The 23,427-nt window shown below is 38.2% G+C and overlaps 1 protein-coding gene and 1 pseudogene across 1 annotated transcript in view; both read right to left on the bottom strand.

The window, feature by feature from the left end:
- LOC127232324 (transmembrane protease serine 11C) overlaps window positions 1–4,769 on the bottom strand; it is a 62,149-nt gene extending 57,380 nt beyond the window's left edge. Inside the window, exon 1 of the mRNA XM_051198384.1 lies at window positions 4,714–4,769. Within this exon, the coding sequence (XP_051054341.1) occupies window positions 4,714–4,769 (56 nt within the window). The remainder of the gene's footprint in view (window positions 1–4,713) is intronic.
- Window positions 4,770–14,138: 9,369 nt separating this feature from the next.
- Window positions 14,139–14,763, bottom strand: LOC127232354 (ER membrane protein complex subunit 8-like; annotated as a pseudogene).
- Window positions 14,764–23,427: the final 8,664 nt, after the last annotated feature.

Raw genomic sequence — 23,427 nt, 5'->3', positions numbered from 1 at the left:
TCCATTAACACCAAATTCACATTTAACATCTTCAAATGTCTTTTACATATTTTTGTTTGATCTGAGCTAAAATCAAACTTTCTGCATTGTATTTGGTTGCTCTATATCTCAACTTTTTAAACCTGAATAGTTAAATAGTTTTCAAATTCTACTTTTTTCTTTTCCTTTCTGACATTGCTCTGTTGTAGTTCCTGATCAGATTATTTCGTTGAATGCTTTCCCTAGACATGTTTCTGTATTTTTAAAACATTTAAAATCAATGTTCTACTTTGAAGTAAGTGTAGACTTTTATGCAACTATAAAAAATAATATAAATTCCCTGTATCCTTTAAATAATTTTCCTTGACAGTAATCTGTACTTTAATATCACAACCTGGACATTGACACACATAGACCCAATATATTGTACATTTCTATCAACATAGGCCCCTAATGTTTCCTTTTACCTATTCATCCCTCTATCTCCTGTTCTCTCACCCTCTTTAACCACTGATAATCACCATTCTATTTTTCCTTTCCTATGTTTCTGCATTGCAAAAACATTATAGAATAAAATTGTACAACATGTAACTTTTGGGGATCTGTCATTTTTTTTATTCAGCCATGAAAGATTTTCATTATTATTTACAGATCATGGGGTTGTACATTTTAGGCAATAAGTACATGTTGAAAACAATAGATGGACAACATAGAGAATATGCAAAATTTTAATTAATCTTTAAAATCTATGTGTATGTGATGGGGTACAAATGCCTGTGGGTGTGTATGCAAAGATCAGAGATCAATATTCTCTCTCTCTCTCTCTCTATATATATATATATATATATATATATATATATACATATATATGTATATATATTATATATATCTTTTAAATGAGCAAATCCAAATTTATTTTAACAATGTACAATTATAGAAACCTTATAAGTTAGTGAGAGCTCTGGTTCCTTGGAATAAGGTCCCAAAGCTTTGCAAATGTATAAGGTTTCTCTGTGAGTCATCCAATTCAAAGCCATAGTCTCAGAAAGCCAACGTGGGGGTTTCTAATCCAGTAAGACCCCTCCAAGATGTGCTTGTCTTTGCCACTCCCACATTTATAGGCACTGTGCTCTAAGCTTGGCTTTTTAAGTAAGGGCTGGGTGTTTTAACTTAGGTCCTCATCTTACACAGCAAAGACGTCACCTATAGGACCCTCCTCTGTCTCATAAGAAACTGTCTTATGACTTACAAAATGGGAATCAATTTTATTTTAATATATTAATGTTTCAACACTGTAATGCTATTTTATCTTTCAATTGTGGAAGAAGTGTCGTTGGAAATGAAGAATTTATTGTACCTGCATTTGTTAACCACTTCACATTCCCCCCTCCCCCACAACTGTAACATAGAACTGTACAAAGTTAGCTCATTCCCTGTGCTCTATCTTGCTATCAGCTTGCAGGACTGCCATAGCAAATTCCATAGACTAGAAATGGAAGTTTCATTCTTGCGTATGGAGGGTGCAAATCTGAGAATAGGATTCTGGTGGGCATACAAGCTCCTGAGGCCAAGCTCCTTAACCTGTAGGCTAAGGGTATCTCTGTGCCACTTCACACTGTTCTTTTGTTCTCAGGTCCTCCTCTTATAAGCACAAGCATAGTCATATGGTCAGATTCTATCCGAATCCTTACCTTAATAAAATCACTCTATTTCAGTTTCTCATGTCCTGATTTCTCCTCTTATAAGCACAAGCATAGTCATACTGTTAGATTCTATCCAAATCCTTACCTTAATAAAACCACTCTATTTCAGTTTTTCCTAAATGCATTCATGTTCTGGAGATATCTGGTGCCTCAGGTGCCAGAATATTAAAGTATGAATGGGAGGGCATAATTTAATTAATATATACATATGTATATATGTACATATTTTAATTTGTATCATCATTATAAGTTAATATTGATACATGCATCATATCAGTATTTATATGAACACAAACTCATATTTTGTTTTATATGCCACATTATGTATTTTGTGTGCTATATTTATGTAGTTGATACACTACCACATATGTGCATGTGTGTCTGTGTGTTACATACTTACCTGTACATATGGGTTTCTGTAGGATATTTCTAACATCAGGAAGTATAAATATATATTTTAGTGACTATATGAGACAGTGGTTAATTTGAATCACCTACATTAGTGCCTATATTATTTTGATTTTTATTTGGTAACAAAATCAAATATCTGTTATGTAGTTGGCACTGATTCCTTGAATGGACAAGTTTTCCTAAAGAAACAGTGTCAGCTAGGGTTCCAGTATCAATGAAATTTCCAAGATTTTTTTTCAGAAGTTTCACTTTACTTCAGATAAGATTCTCATCACTAAAAAGTCCATTGCCTAACTTGTTTGCACATAGAAATGTCTCTCAATGTTTCCCTATGATTCCTTAGAACTTTTTGGGTTGGAAGAAGAGGAGTTACTCCAGATGTGTAATGCTCAACCTCCCACCCCCCTCCTGCTTTCCAGGTAAGCCTTGAAATCCTGGGTTCAAGAAATTCTTCTGATTTGGACTGAAAATGTATTTCTCCAGTCAGTTCAACTCACATATTGGATCTAGAATAGTGTTTGAAATTTTGGGTGAAGAAATTAACTCAATGATATGCTAAATCCTGGTAACTTGGCTTTTGTATGTGCTCTCAGACATTTTCTTCCATAGTTTAGCAGTAAATGCATGGCATTTTACTTTTCATCACACAACTTGCCATAGAGTAAGTCCCAATGAAAATATTACAAATGAAAATTTTGATGTGGCAAATAGTTGTGGTCTAGTTCTCAACTCTTCTCAATTTTGTCTTTATGATAGATTTAACCATAAAGAATTTTGCTCATATAAATAAAAATAAATGCTTACAGTTTTATAATAATTTAATAACTTATAGATATTTAGAAAATATTTACTGCTTTACCTTATGGTTTCTTACAAAGCCATATAACAGTGATTCTTGGACGGAAGAATTTACTTGTCTGGTAGGGAATCCTCATATGACTTCAAAGTTCCTAATATAACTTTCCTGGAGGGAGAAACTTCCTGGTTGTGGTGCTGGGAAGGAATTTGCAGACCACCCATCCTATGTTTCTGATTTTAAAGAGGGGGAGACAGCCTTCATAGTGATCTTTCTCTGGGGTGTGGCAATAAGGGATCAGAGGAGCTGCACTATGGCTATCCTCATAACTCAGATGAGGTGAGGATTAGCGCTTCCCTCACAGCTCAGAAATACTTCCTATTTCCCACTTGGTTGTTATTCTTTTTTTTTCTAGAACATTCTTACAGACAACACCAGGCATGTGGATTCTTCTTTACTGAACTCCTATTAGTTGATGAAATGTTGCTTGAAAAACAAACTGCCTAACATGAATCAGAAGCTGAGTCTTTGCCAAGGAGTTGAGGTAAAGAACAGAAACTCTTTTAGCAACACATTTGTTTTCCACATGCATGTTGCTGACAAAGTGTGTGTTAAAATCATTCAGGTGCAATCATGGTAAGATTAGTGACCTGGAGGATGATTTACAAAGGACATACAGGGATTTCCAACTTTAATCTAAATAAAATATTCAAGTGCTTGAGATCAACCTGCAGCCTGTCTTCACAGTGCTGTTCAGATAATATTTGTGGCATGTAAGAGGCTGATGAAGTTGTTCAGAAAGAGGCAGAATGCACCACTTAGGACATGAGCTGTTTTACGTTTTGTTAAGGAAATATTGATTTCATGGAAAATACTTAAGTAATTCTTTAACAGTTAAATAAGCTAAATGTTAATGTGAGTGTGAAAAGTTGAATTATTAAAGTTGTTTATGGAGAAGTTGCAACATCCCAACATGCTGATCACCCAGAATCTAGATTTTGCCCAGACTTGTGTCATTAAAAAAATATAATATATAGTAGTTGCCAATGACATTTTTTGTGGTAGTACTGGAAAGAATAGTGTGTATTTGAACACTTATCTCCATGTTTATCTGATTAGTTTAAAATTTAAATTTAAATATAAACACTCTGGTCCACCTGCTTCCTTCATAATAGTAGGCCAGCACATTTCTTTGTCTTCCAGGCCAATTACATCATTGCTAAAGTCAAGAATAAAAATCTCCTTTTGGTTTTGCCTTTACTTCTGAATTCAATGTAAAACCATGCTGCTAAAAATATAGAGTAGTGAAGCACTGTAGTGTTCCAAAAATAAAAAAAATAACACCCCTGCTTTGTTTTTACCACTTCCAAGGGGGATAATAGCACAGCAAATAAAACAGTAAACACAACTATATCTCCATTATCCCTCACTACTAGAAACACAGACACATAATATATGTGTATATATACGTATATATACACACACACACATTTCCTTTCTGTATTTAAAGTGATATTGTCTTTTAAAAATTTGCCTGCCCTAAATCTTCAAGTTTCAGTTATTACACAAGAACACTTTGCTTATAATTGAAGGGTTTCTCAGAAAATTTAGTTAACTCTACTGGTGAAAACTTTTCCACTTTTCCTTCTGTTTTGAATTTGTATTGGTTCTATATCCATAAAAGGCAGAAGGAACTGCTCCTTTGTTTTGTTTTTAGTCGGTTGTGGTGAAACTGATAATTTTTAAGAACTTTCCCACAGTATTTTCCTGAACTGTAGCAAACCCTCCAGCTGCCACCCTCCCCCCTCCCACCCTAACACACACCTGTTCTGCAGGGATGTCCATGGCTCTTCGCTCCTCCGAGGCTGTCCCCTTGCCATCTTCCCCTCCAGTGCTGCGTGACACAGTCATCTTCCACCTATTTAGCTTACAAGAATCTATGGCTTTTATGTGTTTTATGATAATGGCATAATGATAATACTTAGCACTTACACAACTTCATCTTCAAAGTGCTTTCCAAACATTTACTAATTAATTTTAAAACATTAGTAAACCATGGGCTGTGTATATGCCAATCCATAAATAATAAATAGTCATATCACCCCAGTGGGGGCAAAATTTAGAACTATGTTGTGGTGACTAAGGAAGTGGCTAGACTGACAGACCTGAGAAGGGTGGGTTTGTGTGTCCTGCATTGAGAGATAGTTGTTGCTCTTCCTACTACTCCTTGGTTAGTCTTCACTTCTAAAACTTCTGGTGATTTCTCTTTGTTCCCAGTGAATAGCCAATGGCTCTTGAATCCCTAACCTTCCATTAGGCTCTGAATATTTTCCAACCCATAACTCTCTTGCAACCATTTATCATCCTTCCATGAATTCCCTCCTGAAATTTTTACTGCCACTTTAATTCTAGTGCTCTTTAAAGAATGTTTGATACTTTGAAATCTGCAGGGTGTTGAGTTTTAATTAAAAGATATATGGGTTTAACTAGCAATTTCCCACATTTTGGACAGCATTCTGGCTTCTCGTAGCCAATTTTGATACTGGTGTAGAGGCGAGATAGGACACATCTTAATGTTCAATTATTGGAAGAAATTGAGTTTGCTAGAGCCAGGGACAAAGTGAGGGTGTAAGGAAGGGTCTTGTTTTTAATGCTGCAGGAGAAAAAGTTTCCTTGTTTAGCAATCTTTTCTTTTCCTTTCTTTCTTCTTAGGCAGCGTCTAACCATGTAGACTGGGCAGGCTGTGTACTTGCAATCCTTACAAGTGCTGAGATTACAGGTGTGTTCCACTTACACCAGGAAATAGTCATTTTAAAAGAGGCTGATTCTCATGATGCTCATACTACTTTCTTTTTCCTCAAAAATATGTCTAGGGAAAGATAATCAGAGATAGCATGATAAGTCAGTAATAATTAATAACAATAATGACATAATAATAATGGTAGTGCCCTTTGAGAGCACCCTTGGAGCTCTGATACACCCCCACCCATCCCAACCTCCAGCCTACCCCCCCTCCACCCTGTGCCCTACCCCACCTACGGTCCTGCCGCTCTGGTTGAGCACTGGGACAGAGGGTGGAGCCAACAGTCCACCCTACTTTGGAGACCTCTCGGAGCAACTCCGAACAAAGGAGACCTGACTATCCACGTGGGACCACCTGTAATTTCCACCGGCTTGGTCCCTGACCCCGCCTCCAGTCCTCTGCTGGAGTCCCAGGCCCCTCCCAGAGATCCGCCTATCTCTGCGGGTCCACTTGGAGTTCCTGCAGGCAAGATCCTTGACCCACAAATCCGGGCCCCTGCCAAAGAACGAGGTCTCAGCTGGAGAGCGCCAGTTTCCAGTGAGATCCCACTACCCTGCAAAACCTTCTCAAGTTCCAGTCCAGCCCTCGTCCTCTTCTGCCGGCTATTGGCCAGAGAGAAGCCTCCTAGAGAGCTTGGACCACACAGAGATACAGACATTGAATCTTTGATCCACATAAGCCCATCTGGGAAGGACCATAGAGAGAGGGAAGAGACACCACCAACACCTACAGGAAGAAACTATGGGAAGAAGGCAATACAAGAGAACACCTAACAACAGAAAGACAAACATGACACCACCAGAATCTAGGGAATCTACACCAACTAGAATGGAACACAACAACAAAGCAGAGGAAGCAGAAGGGTACGACTTAAAAATCACCATCATAAAAATGATAGAGGCCCTCAAAGAAGATATGAGAAAATCCCTTAAAGAAATAGAGGAAAAAACAAACAAAAAAGTGGAAGAAATGAACAAATTCCTTAAGGAAAGTACAGAAAGCCAAGAAAAAACAATTAACCAGGTGAAGGAAACGGTTCAAGATTTGAAAACCGAAATTGAGAAAATAAAGGCAACACAAATGGAAGGAAAGCTGGAAATTGAAAAGCTGGGCAAAAAATCGGAAACCACGGACACAAGCATAACCAATAGAATTCAAGAGATGGAAGAGAGAATCTCAGGCGCAGATGATAAACTAGAAGAAATAGATTCATCGACCAAAGAAAACCATAAATCCAACAAATCCTTAACACACAATATCCAGGAAATGTGGGACACCATGAAAAGGCCAAACCTAAGAATAATAGGCATAGAGGAAGGTGAGGAAGCCCAGCTCAAAGGTGCTGAAAACATATTCAACAAAATCATCGAGGAAAACTTTCCAAATCTGAAGAAGGACATGCCCATGAAAGTACAAGAAGCATACCGAACCCCAAATAGGCTGGACCAAAGAAAAAAAGACCCCTCGACATATAATAATCAAAACACCTAGCATACAGAATAAAGAAAGAATATTAAGAGCAGCGAAGGAAAAAGGACAGGTAACATATATAGGCAGACCTATCAAAATTACACCTGACTTCTCCATGGAAACCCTCAAGGCCAGAAGGTCCTGGATAGATGTTCTAAAAGTATTAAGAGAACACGGATGCCAGCCTAGGCTACTATATCCAGCAAAACTCTCAGTCAATATAGATGGAGAGAACAAGATATTCAATGACAAAATCAGATTTTCCCAATATGTATCTACAAATCCAGCCCTACAGAAAGTATTGGAAGGAAAATTCCAACCCAAGGAAGGTAACTACGCCCACAAAAATGTAGGCAACAGATAATCCAACTACACCAGAAACCTAGGGTGAAGCAGAACAAATATATTCACAATACCACTGCCAACAACAAACCTGAATCAAACAACCATCAACAATCAATGGTCCTTACTCACCCTCAAGATTAATGGTCTTAACTCACCTATAAAAAGACACAGATTAACAGAATGGATACGAAGACAGAATCCATCCTTCTGCTGCATACAAGAAACACATCTTAGCTCCAAAGATAGACATTACCTCAGGGTAAAGGGTTGGGAAAAGATTTTCCAATCAAATGGAAATAAGAAGCAAGCAGGCGTAGCTATCCTAATATCTAACAAGCTAGACTTCAAACCAAAACTAGTCAAAAGAGATGAAGACGGTCATTTCATATTCATCTCAGGAGAAATCAATCAACACAAAGTCTCAATTCTGAACATCTATGCCCCTAATACAAAGCCATCCACATTCGTAAAAGAAACACTACTAAAACTCAAAGCTCATATAAAACCTCACACACTTATAGTGGGAGACTTCAATACACCACTCTCAACACTAGACAGGACCACAAATCAGAAACTCAACAAAGAAACAAAAGAATTAACAGAAGTTATGTCTCAACTGGGGCTAACAGACATCTATAGAACATTCCATCCAAAGACAAAAGAATATACCTTCTTCTCTGCTCCACATGGAACCTTCTCTAAAATCGACCACATACTAGGAGACATAACAAACCTCAACAGATACAAGAGAATAGAGATAGTCCCCTGTATCTTATCGGACCACCATGCTTTAAAATTGGAATTCAACAACAATACAAATAGCAGAAAACCTGCAAACTCATGGAAACTGAACAATGTGCAATTGCACCACTCCTGGGTCAAAGAAGAAATAAAGAAAGAAATTAAAGACTTTCTAATATTCAACGAGAATGAGGATACAACATACCCGAACTTATGGGACACCTTGAAAGCAGTGCTACGAGGGAAGTTCATTGCACTAAGTGCCCATATGAAGAAAACAGAGGATAGTCACATAAATGAATTAACAGCGCAACTGAAAACCTTAGAACAGAGAGAAGTGAATTCACCCCGCAGGAGCAGACGCCAGGAAATAATCAACTTGAGGGCTGAAATCAACAAAATAGAAACCAGGAAAACAATACAAAAAATCAATGCAACAAAGAGTTGGTTTTTTGAGAAAATCAACAAGATTGATAAACCTTTATCCAAATTAACGAAAAAGCAGAGACAGAACATGCAAATTAACAAAATCAGAAACGAAATGGGGAACATAACAACAGACAAAGAGGAAATCCAGACAATTTTCAGGTCATACTTCGAAAATCTGTATTCCACAAAAATTGAAAATTCAAAGGAAATGGACAAGTTACTGGATAACTATCACTTACCAAAATTAAATCAAGAACAGACAAACAACTTAAATAGACCTATAACCCGCAATGAAATAGAAGCAGTCATCGAAAGCCTTCCAACGAAAAAAAGTCCAGGGCCAGATGGATTCAGTGCAGAATTCTACCAGACATTCAAGGAAGAACTAATACCACTACTCCTCAAACTGTTCCACAAGATAGAAACAGAAGGTTAATGCCAATCTCTTTTTATGAGGCCACAATAACTTTGGTACCCAAACCTCACAAAGACACAACTAAGAAAGAAAACTACAGACCAATATCCCTGATGAACATCGATGCAAAAATACTCAATAAAATAATGGCAAACCGAATTCAAAAATACATCAGAGAAATCATCCACCATGATCAAGTAGGCTTCATACCTGGATTGCAGGGATGGTTTAACATACGAAAATCTATCAACGTGATCCACCATATAAACAAACGGAAAAAGAAAAACCATATGATTATCTCCCTAGATGCAGAAAAAGCCTTCGATAAAATTCAACACCCTTTCATGATAAAGGTATTAGAGAGGTCAGAGATAACAGGAACATACCTAAACATAATAAGAGCAATATACAGCAAACCAACTGCCAACATCAAACTGAATGGAGAGAAACTTAAGCCAATTCCTCTAAAATCAGGAACAAGACAAGGCTGTCCTCTCTCTCCATATCTCTTCAATATCGTACTAGAAGTTCTAGCTAATGCTATAAGACAACAAGAGGAGATCAAGGGCATCCAAATTGGAAAGGAAGAAGTCAAACTGTCTCTATTTGCAGATGATATGATAGTTTACATAAGCGACCCAATAAACTCACCAGGGAACTCCTACAGCTGATAAACACCTTCAGCAAACTAGCAGGATACAAGATAAACTCAAAAAAATCAATAGCCCTATTTTTTTCAGACGACAAAGAGGCAGAGAAAGAAATCAGAGAAACATCACCCTTTACAATAGCCACAAGCAACATAAAGTATGTTGGTGTAACGCTTACCAAACAAGTAAAAGATCTATATAATAAGAACTTTGTGACTCTAAAGAAAGAAATTAAAGAAGATACCAGAAAATGGAAAGACCTCCCATGCTCTTGGATAGGTAGGATAAACATAGTAAAAATGGCAATCTTACCAAAAGCAATCTACAGATTCAATGCAATCCCCATTAAAATCCCACCACAATTCTTCACCGACCTTGAAAGGATAATAATCAACTTTATATGGAAAAACAAAAGACCCAGGATAGCCAAACAACCCTATACAATAAAAGAACATCAGGAGGCATCACCATTCCTGACTTTAAGCTCTACTACAGAGCTATAGTTCTGAAAACAGCCTGGTATTGGCATAAAAATAGACAGGTAGACCAATGGAATCGAATTGAAAATCCTGATATTAATCCACGCACCTATGAACACCTGATTTTCGACAAAACAGCTAAAATTATTCAATGGGGCAAAGACAGCATCTTCAACAAATGGTGCTGGCACAATTGGATGAGGGTGGGTAGAAACTGCAGATAGACCCATGTCTGTCGCCATGCACAAAACTCAAGTCCAAATGGATCAAAGACCTCAACATCAATCCAGCCACATTGAACCTCTTAGAAGAGAAAGTAGGAGGTACCCTTGAACAAATTGGTATAGGAGACCGCTTCTTGAACATAACCAAACACCAAATAACCTTATTAAAAAATGGGGTACAGAACTGAAGAAAGAATTCTCAATGGAGGAAATGAAAAAGGCTGAAAGACAGTTAAGAAAATACTCCACATCCTTAGCTATCAGGGAAATGCAAATCAAAACAACTTTGAGATACCATCTTACCCCTGCCAGAATGGCTAAAATTAGAAACACCAGTGATGACTTAATGTTGGAGAGGATGTGGAGAAAGTGGAACACTCCTCCACTGCTGCTGGGAGTGCAAACTCATACAGCCATTTTGGAGATCAGTATGGCGGTTCCTCAGGAAAATGGGAATTAGTTTACCACAGGACTCGGCAATCCCCCTCTTAGGCATATACCCAAAGGATTCACATCCATGCAACAAAGACATCTGTTCAACTATGTTTATAGCAGCACTATTTGTAATAGCAAGAACCTGAAAGCAACCTAGATGCCCCTCAATTGAAGAATGGTTAATGAAGATTTGGCACATCTACACAATGGAATACTACTCTGCAGAAAAAAAAAATAATGGTATCTTGAAATTCACAGGCAAGTGGATGGCACTTGAAGAAACCATCCTGAATGAGGTAACCCAGTCACAAAAAGGGGAACACTGTATGTACTCACTCATAAATGGATTTTAGAACTAGATCAAATGATCACCAGCCTATAATTCACATCACCAGAGGAACTAGGATACAAGGTGTATTCTAAGATATTCATATAAAGTCCCTCACAGAACTGGGAAGGGACAAGTCCCCCAGAGCTCAGGTGAAGTGGGGGAGAACAGCGAATGGAGAGATAAGTAGGAGAAAATGAGGGGGAGGAGAGGAAGGCATGTGCGACCAGGAGGATTGAGTCTGGTTAGGAATGGAAGATAGGAGAGAGAGAGAGAGAGAGAGAGAGAGAGAGAGAGAGAGAGAGAGAGAGAGAGAGAGAGAGAGAGAGAGAGAGAGATAGGGAGCCAATATTGGTTTGAAGATAAAGTTGAACACAAAGAAAGGTCGAGGGAACTACAAGACTGCTCCCAACTAACAATCTCAGCTTCCGTGGAAAGGCTATCATAAATGCCCTTCCCAGAGAGTGAGATCAACAACTAACTTCTCCATGGAGTCCTCAACTAATGCCTGTTGAAAACAGGAGCAAACACCCACACATAAACACTGAGTCAAACTAGAACCCAGAAGCAGATGGAGAGGACAAGACCATGCGGTAGAAGTACATAGAGACAGCTTACCTGAACAAGGAGGAGCTAAGGGCCACTAGACTGATAGCTGGGAAGCCAACAGGGGTCTGACTCGGACCCCCTGAATATGGGTCTCAGCCAGAAGGTCTGAGCAGCCTAAGAGACCTCAGACAGTGGAGGCAGGATGTATCCCTGGTGCACAAAAGGACTTTGCAAACATATCCCCCATGGAGGGATAACTGCCTTATTCTAGAGATAGGAGAGAAGCCCTAGTCCGTACTTCACAGGACCTGTCAGATCTACATGACCCCAACTGGATGGCATTCCCCTACATATTGTATTGTGGTGGGGGGTTGGGAGGGGGAGGGTGTTTAGAGTGCATGGGAGAGGGTAGAGAGGGTAAAAGGGAGGGAAGGAGGGAGGGAGGGCTTGGGGGGAGGGAGGGAGGGAGGGAGAGGGAACTGGGATCGACATGTAAAATAATAAAAAAAAAAAAAAAAAAAAAACAAAAAAAACGCTTTGACTCCAAAATTTAAGTTGAAGAACAAGTTACTGGGGAAAAGTATTTCTATTTTTGTTTCCACAGAAAATGAAAAGATGTGGATTCCTTCCAGACTAATGTGGTTTGATCACACCAGACCGCCTGAAACAGAGTACAAGCTGATCCTACATTCCAAACAGCTGGACAAAACAGCCCTACAGACTACAGCTAGGATATCTGAATCTTCTTCGAATCCCCCAAGACAGCGCCCCTTACCAGCAGGAAGTAGTTTGGAAAGAACGACGCCCAAATTCCCAAATATTGTGTATAAATGTTTGTTTTCATTTAATTGGACTTTGTTATATAAAATTAAATAAAAAAATACTCTATATGCATAAAAAAATAATAATGGTAGTATGCATTTCACTTGTTGATATGCATTTCATCTTGATTAGAGATCTATCAGCATTTAATTGTCATTAACACATTAATGCATTTAATTCATCACCACAGACAATGCTTCTGCATATGTGCTTTTCTTGCCCTTTTTTATTTGTCTGTATAAATCATATTTATCCTTTGAGATTTCTTACCATCGATCTGAAGCTCATAAACTCTATGAAGTTCCTAGTGCTCTACTACACAATGAATAACAGTCTTGGAGTACATTAGGCGAGGGACAACATGAAAAACGCTTAAAATGCTGTTATAGATCAAATGACATCAATATCAATGACACATATCACACAACTCAGGAAAGTATGCAGTAAGCCATAGTCTCGGATGCTTCTAATCTTGTGGTGAAGCTTAGATGCATGGTGAAGGCAGTGAGATTAGGACATATAAGTATAAGCATGAGATGGAACACACACAAAGCACTTTATGAACAGATATACAAAGTCTAATCCTGCTGTTATTGATGGGAGAGGAATTCAAGGAAAAACACTGGGTTCTATTCATAAAATTCTAAAGGAGAAGAATATTATATGTATAAAAAATATGTGGCAGTTGTAATTCTGTTTCTTTTAAAATCACAGAACTTTATAAAGAAGTGTTTTAAAAATCAATTTAAACAATTTTGATAGTAGAAATTAGAACATTTCTAAATTTGGAAACTATTTTTCTTTATTCTTCTCCATCTTTTTGTATGTCATTATTGTCCACCTCAAAAAAATTCCATTAAAATCAATCTATTTACAGACTATTGAATTCAGATTAAGTAGTTAAAACCCAATTTTTTATATTACTATAGTGCAGTACTACATAAAGTACATGAAAATATCCTCTTAGAGAGATGAACGCTGGGGCTGACTGTGGGGGAAGGAATAGGAAGGGCACAAGAGAGGGTGTGGGGACTGAATATATCATACACATGTATGAAATTGTCAGGGAATAAGTTTAAAAATAAAAATGAAGCAAAAGGAAAGCACCTTTTTGATACAGAATGACCACAGACAAACATAAAATGAATAAAGCAGAAAAATTTTGCTTTATATTTCCATTACTCATAATACTTAAAAAATATATACATGTATATGTGTGTGTGTGTGTGTGTGTGTGTGTGTGAAAGTGAAAATTGTTATTTGTTGTTAGTGTTACTGACCTTTAAAAAGACTAGAATTGTTTAATGGGAATAACCTGGAACAAACAGAAAGAGCTTGATGGGCAGCATTGGGTAGTTCATGACTAAGAACCCAAAGCCTAGGCAGCCCATACCTCTCCACAGCCCTGCCCTGAAGGATGACGACCAGACTCCGCTTCCAAGGCACACATACATCACAGACATGCAGCTTTCCATCAGGCTAACTCAAATTCCTCTAAATTAAAAAAATTATGTTTCTCCTTTTTCTGTAGTGTGGTTTCTAGTTGTGGTTGCCCTAGTCTAGCACAGGTGCAGAACTGCTTTGTTGATCTCCGGGTTTGTCCAATCATTCCGAATATCATCCAGGTGGTTATCAAAATCCACTAGTGTTTCATAGGAGCAGCTGTCCAGGAGTGACGCTGATATCCTCTGTACCTCTGGCCAATCTTCAGGGTAGTTGTAGTGTGGGTCTCTGCATCACCACCTGTTCTCATGGTGCTCGTACACATGGGTTGTAGGCGCTGCGCAGTCCATTGTGAACTTGGCATTATCCACCATGATGAGTGCAGTGTCACTGAAGCTCTCAGCGATCCTGGAGGCCAACCTTCTCAGCCACCTGGTTTGGGCTGGCATCCTTCACAAGCTCATTAGCTTGATAATAGCCAGCGATCACATAGCTGTTCTCTTTGCACCATGATTTAATCAGGGTGAGTGCCATCTCCAGCATCCGGGCCAAGGCCAGAGTGCCATGGAAAAGTGGGATGCAGTCCACAAAGAGAGTGTGGCTGCCCGCGCCTGGCAGATGCTCCTTGCACAGCCTCTGCCTTGGGGCCACCAGAAGCTCATTGACTGTGCAGTGTGGGTACTTGGCGCCTTGTAGCATTATTTTGCAGTAGGCCTGGGTGAGCAGCTTCACACTGGGCATGCTGAGTCTGGCTGGTCACGTAGCAACGGAGGCCCCCACTATACAAAACACAACCCCACTGTACTCCCTCCACTACCAACCTCCAGCTCCGACCCCTCTCCCCCATTTGCTTGCACGCACGCGCGCGCGCGCGCGCGCGCGCGTGTGTGTGTGTGTGTGTGTGTGTGTGTGTGTATGTTTAGGAGAAAACAACTTGTAAGTTGCTCCTTTCATTATATGGGTCCAGGTATTTATCTCAGGTCATTAGGCTTGGCAGTAAGTACCTTTACCTCCTGGGACATCCTACTGGCTTTAGATAAGTTTTTGATTCTTTCACATTATTATTGTACTACTTACACAACATATTCTTTTAAAATGATTTATGTATTTATTTACTTATTTATTTATTTTACATATCGATCCCAGTTCCCTCTCCTTCCCTTCCTCCCTTCCATGCCCCCCGACCACCCTCCACTCCACATGTAGGGTGATGCCTTCCAGGAATGGTCAACAAAATCTGTCAAGTCATTTGGAGTAGAGACTAGGCTCTCCCTTCTGCCTCTAGGTTAAGGGAGTAATCCCTCCATGGGGAATGTGCTCCCAAAGTCCTTTTGTGCAACAAGGATACATACTGGTTCCACTGTCAGAAGTTCCTTAGGCTGCCCAGGCCTTCTAACTGAGACCCATGTTCAGGGGGTCTGAGTCAGTCCAATGCTGGTTTTCCAGCTATCAGTCTGGGGGCCCATGAGCTCCCCCCTTGTTCAGGTCAGCTGTCTCTGTGGGTTTCTGTAGCCTGGTCTTGTCCCCATTTTCTTATCACTCCTCCCTCTCTTTTTCTGGATTCCAGTTCGGTAAAATGATATTTTACAGCTCCTTTTAAACCAACTTCTGTCAGTTTCACATTTGCGTGCAATGTAACTTTAATCCTATTAACTCCTCCTTTTCTGATTCTCCTCCTCCTACCTCTCACCTCCTTCTTCCTAAAACTCTTCCTACTGTCACAGCTGTCTGCTTGTCTTCTTTCATCTTTATGTTTTTTTTTTTTTTTTATTTTGCTGTGTGCCCATGATTGCTACAGCAATCATATCTGGAAGACTTTTATAGTACTTCTCTCCACTGTCTGGGTTTTACAGCCCTTCCGCCCTGTCTTCTGTAGTGTTCCCTAGACCTTGGGGTCGGGATAATATACATGTCTTGTTTCAGCTTAGCAAGCAACAGCCTCTGTAGCTCTTTGACTAGTTATGTGTCTGCTTTGGCTTCTCCAATCAAGTTAGAGAACTGTACTAGTCCATGGGTATAAACACAAATATTTAGGAAGCAGTTTTACACCATGTCCATTTAGCACATAGAAGAGCCTAGAGAAACTAGATACATGAAAATGACCCATGCCATGAATCTCAGGCTCTAATTTTAAATAAAGCCAGTGTGCTTTTGTCAGTCACGGGGAACGAAAGTCAGATTGTCAGAATACTATCACTATGATCATGTGGGGGCTACTGAGACCATGAGGATCACTGAATTTATCTTTCATCTGTCTATTATCATCTATCTATATCTATCTATCTATCTATCTATCTATCTATCTATCTATCAAACTATCTGTATATGTATATAGGTGTGTGAGTGCATAAGTCCTATAGATATCTGGAGGGTAGAGGACAGCTTTCAGGAGTCATTTTCTTTGTCCACCATTTAGGTAGTAGGAATATATGTCAAGTCATCAGGCTTAGTGTCAAATGCCTTTGTCTGCTGAGCCATCTTGCTAGCCCAAGTGTTTGACAATTACTGTATTGAGTAAGATGGATCTAGTGATTTTCAGATTGAAAACCGAGCTTAGGAAATAACAATTGGATTTATATGTGAACAATTAAGTTAACACTAACAATTAATTTTATGAGGCTAGGATGCAGAATTAGAATTTCAAAACCGATTTCAGACCTTAACTTTACTCTGTGATCTTAGATGTGTTATTTGGCTTTCATGAACCTCAGGTGATTCTGCTTCAAGATACAGTATTAGTAACAACCTTCTCCAAGATTTATTACATGGGAGGTATGCTTCATAAATAACTCTTATAATTACCATCATTATTATTTTATTAGCTCAGCTGATACTTTCAGTGATTAGACTTATTTTATCCAAAAGGAAGCAATTATTTGTGTTACAAAGTTCACTTATTAAATCCAAGTAGTTTTTTTTCCTCACATGGTTTATGTTTTATTCTGTCACATTAGGCTTATAATGTATTGGTACTTGTACCACTGGTTTCTTTGGGGAGAGGTAATGCATAATTGATGACAACCTCATAAAGTCATTCAAAGAGTAAAACTGTCAGAAATATCAATCAAATATAGCATGTGTGTGAATATAATGATAAAGTTATAAATCCACAATTTATTGTGTGAAGGCAAATCTGTATTTTCCCTGTAATCATGGATGTTGAATTTTTTACATAAATGTATTGGAAGTTTTTATTTATCATTTTGATAACTGCCTATTATGAACATTTTTCTAGTCTTTATTTTTAATTTTGTTTTTGAGGTTTGTTTTCCTTTCTTTCTTTCTTCCTTCCTTCCTTTCTTTCTTTCTTTCTTTCTTTTGTTTTTAAATTCAAAATGTGGTTTCTCTGTGTGGTCCTGGCTGTCTTGGAACTTGCTTTGTAGATCAGGCTAGCTTCAACTACTCAAGTGCTAGGATTAAATGCATATGCCACCAGGCCTGGTTCATGTAAATAGTTTTCTTAATTTTTTTGAAGCTATTGTGAATAGAGCCTTTCCCCCTGATGCCTTTCTTGACAAGTTCATTATTGACACATTGATTCTCATATGTTGATTATGTATCATGCTTTTTGCCTGAATTGTTTATCAGATCTAAGTGCTTTTTGAAACAGTATTTTAGTATACTTCTATGACACTTGCACATAGAGTTAATTTTACTTCTCCATTTTCTGTTTGCACCTCTTTTATTCTTTCTTTTGCCTTTATTACATGGGTAATATCAGGATAATCTTAGCTTCATAGACTGAGCTTGGCAACCTTCCTTTTTCTTTGTTACTATCAGCAGAGTAGCATTAGTTGTTAGTTTTCCTTTAAAGGTCTGGTAAAATTTCACAATGTGTTCATCTCTGGTCTTGGACTTTTCCTTTATTGGAGGCCATGACAGAATTCTGCAATTTAATCTATGTTAATTGTTATCTTCTTGATTTAAGTTTAGAGGTCATATGTGTCTATGAATATAACTATTTCTGCTAAATTTTCCAAAATCTAAACTATGTTTTCTTTAAGGACACCAGGAATTCATTGGTGTTTATTTTTATATTCTTCTTTTCATTTTTAATTCTATTTATTTATTTACTTATTTAGAGTCTCACTATGTAGCTCTGGTTATCCTGGAACTAATAGTGTAGAGTTGTCTAGCCTCTAATATACAGAGATCTGACTGTTTCTGCATCCCAAGTGCTGGGATTAAAATTGTACACCACCATACCCAGCCATCTTTGATGTTTATGAATTCAGAGGTTTTCCTCTTGTTATTAGTTTGGCTTAGGGTTTGCCAATCTTCATTATTTTTTCAAAGAAATGGTGTTTTGCTTTATTAATTCATGTATAGTTTTAATCTGTATTTCATAATTTTATCCCGATTCGCAATATTTCTTTGCATCTATCTGTATGGATTTTTCTTTTTCTAAGACTGTGAGGATCATTATTCAGTTTATTTGATTTCTCTGTTATCTTTAGCATAAGCAGTCATAAAATGGTCTCTTAAAACTGACTTTGAAATATCCCTTAGGTCCTGAGTTGTATTTTAATCTAAAATTCGTATTACCTTAAATTTATTCCGTGACTTACTGATTGTTCAAGAATGTGCTGTTTAAGGATAAGGAAATATCTCCATGGAAAAAGCACTTGTCCTGCAAGAATCAGGACTGGAGTTCAGATTGGCAGAGCTTACCTGAAAACTGGCAAGCTTGGCAGTTACCTGTAATGCCTGGGCAGCCAGAGGCAAGGATCCCCAAAGATAGCTGTACTAGCTATATTGACAAATTCCAAGTTCAGCAGGAGACTATGTCTCAACAAATAATGTAAATAATGATTGAAAAAGACACCTAATATTAATAATGGTTCCTCTCACACACACAAGCACACACATGCGCACGCGCACGTACAGACACATGAAACCAAACTCCCATGTATACTCTATATATATACACACATTTTAAAAACACTTTATTGTTCAAGCTCTACATAATTGCATAGAATTTTGTTTTAGTTTTCTTTTGCAATTGATTCCCATCTTTTCTGATGGCATCTGATACATTGAAGTAAATTATTTGTGTGTTTTTATATTTGGTATGCCTTTATGCAACAGATAATCCCACTACACCAGAAAGCAAGGGTAAAGCAGGACAAAAATATTCACAATACCACTGCCAACAACAAACTTAAAACAAACAAGCATCAACAATCAATGGTCCTTACTCACCCTCAACATTAATGGTCTTATCTCACCTATAAAAAAACACAGGCTAACAGAATGGATATGAAGACAGAATCCATCCTTCTACTGCATACAAGAATCACATCTAAACTTCAAAGATAGACATTACCTGATGGTAAAGGGTTGGGAAAAGATCATCAATCAAATGGACCCAAGAAGCAAGCAGGTGTGGCTATCCTAATATCTAACAAGTTAGACTTCAAACCAAAATGAATCAAAGGAGATGAAGATGGTCATTTCATATTCATTGCAGGAGAAATCCATCAACACAAAATCTCAATTCTGAACATCTATGCCCCAAATATAAAGCTACCCTCATTCATAAAAGAAATGCTACTAAAACTCAAAGCTCACATAAAACCTCACACACTTATAGTGGGAGACTTCACACCACTCTCACCACTAGACAGGGCCACCAATCAGAAACTAAACAAAGAAACAAAAGAACTAACAGAAGTTATGTCTCAACTGGGTTTAAAAGACATCTATAAAACATTCCATCCAAACACAAAAGAATATACATTCTTCTCTGCTCCACATGGAACCTTCTCCAAAATCGACCACATACTAAGTGGCATAACAAATCTAAACAGATACAAGAGAATTGGAAGAGTCCCCTTTATCTTATCAGACCACCATGCTTTAAAATTGGAATTCAACAACAACACAATTCTCAGAAACCCTACAAACTCATGGAAACTGAACAATGTGCAACTCAACCATACCTGGGTCAAAGAAGAAATAAAAAAAGATGTTACAGACTTTCTAAAATTCAACGAGAATATGGACACAACATACCCAAACTTATGGGACATCTTGAAAGCAGTGTTACGAGGGAAGTTCATTGCACTAAGTGACCATATGAAGAAAACAGAGGATAGTCACATTAGAGAATTAACAGCATAACTGAAAGCCTTAGAACAAAAAGAAAAAACTCACTCTGGAGGAGTAGACACCAGGAAATAATCAATTTGAGGGCTAAAATCAACAAAATAGAAATCAGGAAAACAATACAAAAAAATTAATGCAACAAAGAGTGGGTTTTTTGAGAAAATCAACAAGATAGACAAGCCTTTATCCAAACTAACAAAAAAGCAGAGAGAGAACATGCAAACAGAATCAGCAACGAAAAGGGGAACATAACAAAGAACACAGAGGATATCCAGACAATTTTCAGGTCATACGTAGAAAACCTCTATTCCACAAAATTTGAAAATTTGAAGGAAATAGACAAATCTATCACTTACCAAAATTAAATCAAGAACAGACAACTTAAATAGATCTATAACCCGCAATGAAATAGAAGCAGTCATCAAAAGCCTTCCAACCAAAAAAAGGCCAGGGCCAGATAGCTTCAGTGCAGAATTCTACCACAAATTCAAGGAAGAACTAATACCAATACTCCTCAAATTGTTCCACACAATAGAAACAGAAGGTTCATTGTCAAACTCTTTTTACAAGGCCAGAATAACCTTGACACCCAAGCCCCACAAAGACACAATTAAGAAAGAAAACTACAGACCAATATCCCTGATGAACATCGATGTAAGAACACTCAGTAAAATACTGGCAAACTGAATCCAAGACTACATCAGAAAAATCATCCACCATGACCAAGTAGGCTTCATCCCTGGAATGCAGGGGTGGTTTAACATACTATGGTTTAACATAAAATCTATCAATATGATCCACCACAAAAACAAACTGAAAAAGAAAAACCATATGATTATCTCCGTACATGCTGAAAGCCTTCGACAAAATTCAACACCCTTTCATGATAAAGGTATTGGAGAGATCAGGGATAACAGGAACATACCTAAACATAATAAGAGCAATATACAGAAAACCAACTGCCAGCATCAAACTGAATGGAGAGAAACTTAAGGCGATTCCTCTAAAATCAGGAACAAGACAAAGTTGCCCTCTCTCTCCATATCTCTTCAATATTGTACTTGAACTTCTAGCTAAAGCTATAAGACAACAAAAGGAGGAGATCAAGGGGATCCAAGTTGTAAAGGAAGAAGTCAAACTGTCTCTATTTGCAGATGATACGATAGTTTACATAAGCGACCCAATAAACTCTACTAGGGAATTCCTACAGCTGATAAACACCTTCAGCAAAGTAGCAGGATACAAGATAAACTCAAAAAAAAAAATCAGTAGCCCTACTTTATTCAGATGACAAAGAAGCTAAGAAAGAAATCAGAGAAACATCACCCTTTATAATAGCCACAAACTAAAAGTATCTTGGGGTAATGCTTACCAAACAAGTGAAAGACTCTTGTGGCTCTAAAGAAAGTGGATCTAAAGAAAGAAATTAAAGAAGATACCAGAAAATGGAAAGATCTCCCATGCTCTTGGATAGGTAGGATAAATATAGTAAAAATGGCAATTTTTCCAAAAGCAATCTACAGATTCAATGCAATCCCCATTAAAATCCCACCACAATTCTTCACTGGACCTTGAAAGGATAATAATCAACTTTATATGGAAAAGCAAAAGACCCAGGATAGCCAAAACAACCCTGTACAATAAAAGAACTTCAGGAGGCATCACCATCTCAGACTTTAAACTCTACTACAGAGTTATAGTTCTGAAAACAGCCTGGTATTGGCACAAAAATATACAGGTAGACCAATGGAATAGAATTGAAAATCCTGATATTAACCCACACACCTATGAACACCTGATTTTCGACAAAACAGCTAAAAGAACCATGGGGGGGGGGGATGAAAACATCTTCAACAAATGGTGCTGGCACAATTGGATGAAGGTGTGTCAAAGACCACAGATAGATCCATGTCTATTGCCATGCACAAAACTCAAGTCCAAATGGATCAAAGACATCAACATCAATCCAGCCACATTGAACCTCTTAGAAGAGAAAGTAGGAGGTACCCTTGAACAAATTGGTATAGGAGATTGCTTCCTGAACATAACTGCAGGAGCACAGACACTGAGATCAACAATTAATAAATGGGACTTCCTCAAACTTAGAAGCTTCTGTAAGGCAATGTACACAGTGGACAAAACCAAACGGCAACCACAGACTGGGAAAAAATTTTCAACAATCCTACATATGACAAAGGGCTGATCTCCAAAATATACAAACAACTCAAGAAAATAGTCATCAAAGCACCAAATAACCCTATTAAAAATGGGGTACAGAACTGAAGAAAGAATTTGCAATTGAGCACTTAAGAAAGTGCTCAACATCTTTAGCTATCTGGGAATTGCAAATCAAAACAACTCTGAGATACCATCTTACTCCTGCCAGAATGGCTAAAATTAGAAACACCAATGATAACTCATGCTGGAGAGGATGTGGAGAAAGGGGAAGATTCCTCCACTGCTGGTCGGAGTGCAAATTCATACAGCCATTTTGGAGATCAGTTATGGTGGTTCCTCAGGAAAATGGGAATTAGTTTACCACAGGACCTGGCAATCCCCATCTTAGGCATATACCCAAATGATCTACATCCATGCAACAAAGACATGTGCGTAACTACGTTCATAGCAGCATTATTTGTAATAGCAAGAACCTGGAAGCAACCTAGATGCCCCTCAACAAAGAATGGATAAAGAAGATGTGGCACATCTACACAATGGAATACTACTCTGCAGAAAAAAATAATGGAATCTTTAAATTCGCAGTCAAGTGGATGGAACTTGAAGAAACCATCCTGCATGAGGTAACCCAGTCACAAAAAGAACAACATGGTATGTACTCACTCATATATGGATTTTAGACCTAGAGCAAAGCATCACCAGCCTTTAATTCACACCACCAGAGGAACTATGATACAAGGTGTAATCTAAGAGATTCATATAAATTCCCTCACAGAAGTGGATAGGGACAATTCCCTAGAGCACATGGGAAGTGGGGGTACAGTGAATGTAGAGGGAAGCAGGAGAAAGAGAAGGGGAGGAGAGGAAAGCACGTGTGACTAGGAAGATTGAGTCAGATAGGAATAGAAGGCCAGAGAGGGTGGGAGGAAGGAGGGAGGGAGAGGGAGGGAGAGAGAGAGAATGAACATAAAAGAGGAGCCCTTATTGGTTTTAAGAGAAAACTGAACCTAAATAAAAGTCTAGACACCTACAAGACTGCCGCCAACTACAATTTGAGCAACAGTGGCAAGGCCCATTCCCGGATAGCGAGAGCAGCAACTAACTTGTCCATTATCATGG

This window comes from Phodopus roborovskii, unplaced genomic scaffold, assembly GCF_943737965.1.
Source record: "Phodopus roborovskii unplaced genomic scaffold, PHOROB, whole genome shotgun sequence".
NCBI lineage: Eukaryota > Metazoa > Chordata > Mammalia > Rodentia > Cricetidae > Phodopus > Phodopus roborovskii.
Note: the sequence above shows the minus strand (reverse complement) of the source record. Positions and strands in the feature narration are given on the sequence as shown.